The 7,021-nt window shown below is 35.0% G+C and overlaps 1 protein-coding gene across 2 annotated transcripts; it reads left to right on the top strand.

Moving 5' to 3' along the window:
• e2f6 (E2F transcription factor 6) lies at positions 1-5,866 on the top strand. 2 transcript variants are annotated; one of them, XM_082147491.1, is made up of 8 exons: positions 1-427; positions 1,740-1,903; positions 2,003-2,073; positions 2,171-2,372; positions 2,523-2,678; positions 2,766-2,880; positions 4,225-4,399; positions 5,078-5,866. In XM_082147491.1, the coding sequence occupies exons 1-8, from the start codon at positions 110-112 to the stop codon at positions 5,422-5,424; spliced, it is 1,548 nt and encodes a 515-aa protein (XP_082003617.1). In that variant the 5' UTR covers positions 1-109; the 3' UTR covers positions 5,425-5,866. The 2 variants fall into 2 exon arrangements, with proteins under 2 accessions (XP_082003617.1, XP_082003618.1); XM_082147492.1 differs by having other exon boundaries at positions 3-427; positions 5,555-5,866.
• The last annotated feature ends 1,155 nt before the right edge of the window (positions 5,867-7,021 follow it).

Genomic DNA, 7,021 nt, shown 5'->3' with positions numbered 1-7,021 from the left:
CAATCGTGATCACATGGCACAGCGTTTGCTTTTCCTGTCGTGATGTGTGTAAACATTGCACGTTTATCTGATTTAATGTAGCGATATAATCTGACAGCGTGTTACGACGATGGTGAAGTGTGCAGTCCAAGGATGCATAAACCACAGTGATCTCAGGTCGGGAGAGCAATCGAGCCGGCCGCGCAAGAGATTTTTCAGGTTCCCCAAAGACAAGGCCCGAGTGAAAGTGTGGCTGGCCGCTTTACGGGAGACTGAGCGCGAAATCACGGATCAGCATCAGATCTGCGAGGATCATTTCCTGAGCCATCACATCACGCCGAACGGCATCAGTCCGGACGCGATTCCTATTATGCCCCAGTTAGAAGGACCGGTCTGCGGGTGGAGCTCGTGTGATGAGCAGGACGAGCACCTGGACCCAGTTGGGGAGGTGAGAAGGGTGCAATGCATCTTCTGACAACCAGCTATTTATTTATAAAAGTCATTCAATATTTTATTTACATATAGCTTGACTTCAGGGTGGAAATTATTTAGTTTAAGTGTTTGAGTATTTTACTAATTTAATTTTAATGGTAACATTTATGATCATGTATTACTTTTGAGATTGATGGGTCAAGAGTTGACTATTTACACAAGCCAAAAATACGTTACATCATCTTTCTTTGATAGATGATGTATTGGTCAAAGCTCCATAAAGCATGTCATAATACAGATAGATTCACATTTTGACAATATAATTAATGTTAATAAGAGGTTAATAAGAGGCTCTGTCTCATATAATGATCACAATACACGTAAATACGTCAGTGATCAACATATTTATGAACCGCTAGCCCCATTCTGAACAAATAACACATTTATTGTTCAATTGTTATTATTATTCAAAGTGTTGTTACATTAAGTGAAACAAAGTAAAAAATAAATAAAATCTCTATTTACTCTTGGATTATTTTCCTTTTTATCCCAAACTGAATTATAATTTAAATTTTAAATTAAACTTTTTTTAAACTATTACTTTGTTTAAAATTTTTAGTTGGGTCTTATAGACATTTGTGTGTGTGTGTGTGTGTGTGTGTGTGTGTGTGTGTGTGTGTGTATATATATATATATATATGTATGTATATATATATATATATATATATATATATATATATACACATATATGCATGCATGCATACATGCACACACACACACACACACACACACACACACACACACACACACACATATACACACATATACATACAGTGCATCTGGAAAGTATTCACAGTGCTTCACTTTTTCCACATACATCTGTAACCAGTAATAAAATGTATGAAATAAAAAAACATTAAACATAAATAAAGTAAAATGAATAAAATTAATTCTGCTTGTTTAACTGAGTTATTGAGTAAAATGCATGTGCTCACTTAGCTGGAACAATTTTAAAACAAGGAATGCAAAAAAGTGCTGTACGGGGTGTAGAATCCATATCCCAGTGTTCTTTGGGTGTAGGGATAGTTCAACTCATAAAAACACATTAAGCCAAGGCACTCAAGAATTTAAGGAAAAATCGAAAAAGCCTTTATTCAATTATGGCTTAGGTTTTTAAATGCCTACGCCATGATTTATTAAAAGCTTTTTATACCTTTCCTTAATTTCTCGAGTGCCTTGGCTTGATGTTTTTACAATTTTGGGATTACTTAAGTTGAGTAACACTGTTTAGTATCCAATGTTATTAAATCTTAATTTTGTCTTAAAAGAGCGGAGTTGCTGCAGATGATGATGATGATGATGATGATTCTTATGATGAAGAGTTTGAGGATGATGATGAGGAAGAAGATGATGACGAAGACCACAGTGGTGCACATGATGCCCAAGAACAAAAGGACAAGGATAAAACCCAAGGACAGTGTTTCACTGGAAGGTAAAACTACATTAAATAACTTCTACAAAAAGGACTGGAACAGTATTTATTAATTTGCCCATTCATTATATATCATGTGCTTTCTTTTACTTTAAATAGCAATCCCAACATTTATTTCGCAATCCCAACATTTAACATCAATCAAGCAAACAGTGTATCCACCGCACAAGGTATGTTTTTAATTCATTCACTTTCTGATGCTGAACAGAATTTAAATCTACTTGGACTAAAGTTAAAAAAAAGCTTCCCTGAATCTTTTCATTCCAGTCCAGAATCGCTCTGAAGTCGCTCTTGGACAACTGACCAAACGTTTCATGCAGCTGCTTCACACAGCTCCCAATGGAGTCCTTGATCTCAATGAGGTTTCGCGAAAACTGGGCACACGAAAGAGGCGGGTGTATGACATCACCAATGTGCTAACTGGTATCCATTTAATCAAAAAGACGTCCAAAAACAAGATCCAGTGGATGTAAGTTTAGACTGAACATTAATTCCACATTATTTTCCACATCAAAAACAAAATCTATTCGATGAAATGCTTAAGTTGGAACCAAGTCCAAGAGGTTTTATTGTCTTGATGCATCAGTATACGATTCACGCATCTGTCTCTATGTCCAAGGGGTCCAGGAGCAGTCAGCAGCACTGGGAACCAGTGGAGCCCCAAGACAAAAGCTGACCTACTTAATCTGAAGTCAACTGAGGAGGCCCTTGACTGGCTCATCAAAGACTGCGCCCAACAGCTCTTTGCTCTGACCGACCTCAAAGACAATGCTGAATATCCTCTCACTTTTTCTGATTATTATATGTCTAACAATCCTTATAGTACTTCTTTCAGTTGTTTTGGTCTTAACTGCAGTTGTACCTCAGCTTATGTGACGTACGAGGACATCTGTAAGATTGGCGTTTTCAAGGACCAGACTATAATAGCCGTCAGGGCCCCTGAAGAGACCAAGCTAGAGGTGCCCACTCCCACTGAGGTAAGCTTGAAGGCCCCGAGCCTTTTAGGAGTCCTAATTAAAAAAAACATTAATATTAATCAGACAATCACTCACTGCTCTTGACTAAATAACTTGCGTATCTTAAATAACAGTCAATGTCTATTTAAATCATACAGTAAAGACCGTTTAATTTACACATTTGATTATTCAAATTCTAGTATTTCTTACTTGAATGCTACCGTTAAATAGACCTATTGTACATGAAAAGCTATTTTTGTGATTTTTATTTGAATCTTTGTTCTTTTATTTAATAACACAAAAATTAACTATATTGTGGTGTACAGAGTGAATATACACTATCGTTCAAAAGTTTGGGGTCAGTGAGATTTTTTTATGTTTTTAAAAGAAGTATCTTCTGCTCACCAAGGCTGCATTTATTTGATTAAAAATACAAACAAAAACAGTAATATTTTGAAATATTATTCCAATTTAAAACAGCTGTTTTCTATGTGAATATACAGTAAAGTGTAATTTATTCCTGTGATCAAAGCTGAATTTTCAGCATCATTACTCCAGTCTTCAGTGTCACATGATCCTTCAGAAATCATTCTAATATGATGATTTGATGCTCAAGAAACATTTATGATTATTATCAATGTTGAAAAAAGTTATTTACATTTTTATTTCATGATGCTATGATGAATAGAAAGTTCAAAAGAACAGCATTTATCGGAAATCTAAAGCTTTTGTAACATTAAACACTACCGTTCAAAAGTTTGGGGTCAGTAAGAATTGTAATTTTATTTTTGGGGGAAAGAAATAAAATAAATCAATACTTTTATTCATCAAGGATGAGTTAAACTGATCAAAAGTTACAGTAAAGACATTTATAATGTTAGAATATATTCTATTTTAAATTAATGCTGTTCTTTTGAACTGTTTTCAACATTGATAATAATAATAATGAATGTTTCTTGAGCATCAAATCATCATATTAGAATGATTTCTGGAGGATCATGTGACACTGAAGACTGGAGTAATGATGCTGAAAATTCAGCTTTGATCACAGGAATAAATTAGTTTAAAATATATTAAAATAGAAAACAGTCATTTTAAATTGTCAAAATATTTCACAATATTTTTTTTTTTATCAAATAAATGCAGCCTTGGTGAGCAGAAGATACTTCTTTTAAAAACATTAAAAAATCTTACTGACCCCAGACTTTTGAACGGTACAGTATATTATTGTCAAATAAATTTACTTGTGTCGTGAAATAAGATTTTGTCATATTTTGTCCTAATTTGAATAATGATTAAAGGGCACTCATCCAGTAACTGGAGGGAATATGTGTTATATGATCTTATGTGTATGTCTTGCTCTAGGAATCTATCCAGATCCACTTGAAGGGCTCCCGGGGCCCCATCCATATACTGACCTGTGAGACTGAGGGCCCGAGTGATGCTGTGGATCCAGCTAACACAGAATCGCAGCTTGTCAAACCAGCTTACTTTCTAACGCTAGAGGAGAGCCGGATACACACACAACCACTTATATCAGGTTAGCTGTATGGCCTTGTTTTCTACACTCAGAATCTCAGATGCCTTTGGATCACTCCGATCACTTACACTACGGTTCAAAGGTTTTGGGTCAGTAAGAATTTTTTTTAAGAAATAATACTTTTTTTTAAAAAGGATGCAGTAATTTGATCAAATGTTACGGTAAAAACATTTATAATGTTACAAAATATTGCTGTGTCAAATTAATTCTGTGAAAAAATGTCATGGTTTTCAAAAATATAAAATTTTACATAACATTGATATTAATAAGAAATGTTTTGCCATTACAGGAATGAAGTACATTTTAAGATATAATAAATAGAATACAGTTGTTTTGCAAATTGTAGTCACATTTCCCAATATTACTGCTTTTACTGTATTTTTATATCAAATAAATGCAGACTTGGTGAGCATAAGAGGCATCTTCTAAAACGTAAAAAAAAATCTTACGACCCTAAACTTTTTAGCCCTCGTGTAGATCAAATTTTCTAGATTGTATAAGTTCAGTCCACATACATCAATATATTAAACAATATTTGCAGCAGTAAATAATTGAAGCTCAATGTGTGTAGATTGTTATTTTGTTATTCTGAGACCTGATTGAGCACATAAATATATATATATATATATATATATATATATATAAGATGCAGTATATATATATAATATCTCATTGTAGTAAAGGCATCCAGAAAGGTTAAATATCAACGGCGGGAAGACAGTTTGGTGGCCGAACATTGTTGTGTCCCATTGTGTTCGGCTTCCTCAAAGTTCAACTCTGTGCTGAGCTTTCACACTTTCCCTGCGGATGAAGAAAGACGGGAAAAGTGGATGCGCAACATTCGGCGCGAGGGTCTTAGCCTCACTTCCCATACAAGAGTCTGCAGTCGCCATTTCAAGAGCGATGATGTGAAAGAGCCATCGACTCCTAAAGGGCGCCGTAGGCTGAAGAAAGATGCCGTACCCACCTTATTCCAGTGGAACAACTTCTCCGCTTCAGAACCACTACAAAAGAGAGCGGTGTGAAGATCCCGCACCTGTGGACCTCTTGGATCATGATTGTTGTTCAGTTCCTGAACCTGCAGCAGTTGCTTTTGCATTAAATCAGGCTGTAGACTGATTGACTGAAAACATTGTTTTATTTTATTTTTTACAGATGTTTCAAGTACTATAGCAGCTGTACAGAGTGCATAAGGACCACAGAGAAGATCCTTTGCTTCTATCCCATTATAAGACTTTTGTTGGCCTTTTTGGAGAGACCACTGTGCATATATTCAATCTCCTGGGGTTTAAGACATCTAATGTGAAGACTTTTGGTTTGTAAATATGTGGATGAGTATTTTGAACATTTGAAAGTATTTTTTTCTATAATTATGAGGAAACTTGAAGGTTGTATTTTGAAAATGCTAAATAGTTTCTTGGACCATCTGATAATGCTGTAAATTAATAAAATCTTTGATGGACTTTGGACCCTTTGTTTCCTTGTTTATAGAGAAAGAGTGGTTTTGTAAATGTACACTATGGTTCATAAGTTTGAGGGCAAAATATTTTTTTTGTAAAGGGACACATTTAATGTGCAATAGTTGATCTGGGAAATGCTAACTTTAGCCTGCTAGCATTGAAAGCATACTGCAAATCGCCGTCCAAAGCCACGCCTCCTCCAAAACACATGAACACACACAGACCATACCAGTGACGTTATTGGATTACATCATGTGTCATTCACCGATGAGAAAACATGCTTGCTTTCATACATAAGTATGTGATTGTAAAATGACTCCAGTTCAGAAGTTGACCTGTTGACATAAAGGAAAGAATGCACTGTATTTCAGCTTTATTCATATGCAATTTCAGGACATAGCGCAACATAATTGAATCTCACTGAATTTTCTGCATAGGGAAAAGTCAACGGTGCAGAGAACTGTACTGTCAAACCTGACATAGATATTGTTCAGAAGGAAAGTTAGGTTGTTTGCCTGTCGTTCTCGCTCTGTCTGCACAGCGTATGTGAAACGCGCTGATGACGTATGATGTCTGCGTGAACAAGCTGCGCACTGCGCGGTGGTGTGCAAACACACGTTGACTGGCAGATTGAATGAACATTTTATGGTCCTACGCCTTCCACATATGATATATATTTATAAAAGTACATTTAAACCGCTTAACATAGTAATTGCTATCAGGATATGAAGAGATTTTCAGCCAGCATAACAAAAAAGAATTCTGTAGAGACCAATCAATAACCAATTGCACCTTTAAATTGATCAACGGTGACCGTAAAGACATTTATAATGTTGCAAAAGGTTTCTATTTAAAAACATTGCTGTTCTTTTGAACTTTGTTCATTAAAGAATCCTGAAAAAAAGTATCAATTTCCACAAAAATGGTTAAAAAGGTAATAAATTGTTTTCAACATTGATATAAGAAAATATTTCTTAGGTAGCAAATTTATATAGCATATAAAAATGATTTCTGAAGGATCATGTGACACTGAAAACTGGAGTAATGATGCTGAAAATTCAGTTTTGCCATCACAGGAATAAATTACATTTTAAAATGGATGAAAATAGAAAACGGTTTCAACTTTTCAATGGTAGTGTAACTATACAATTGTATAACATTA

Source organism: Leuciscus leuciscus, assembly GCF_965113295.1.
Source record: "Leuciscus leuciscus genome assembly, chromosome: 19".
Classification (NCBI taxonomy): Eukaryota; Metazoa; Chordata; class Actinopteri; order Cypriniformes; family Leuciscidae; genus Leuciscus; species Leuciscus leuciscus.
This window is presented reverse-complemented; position numbering and strand designations above follow the sequence as displayed.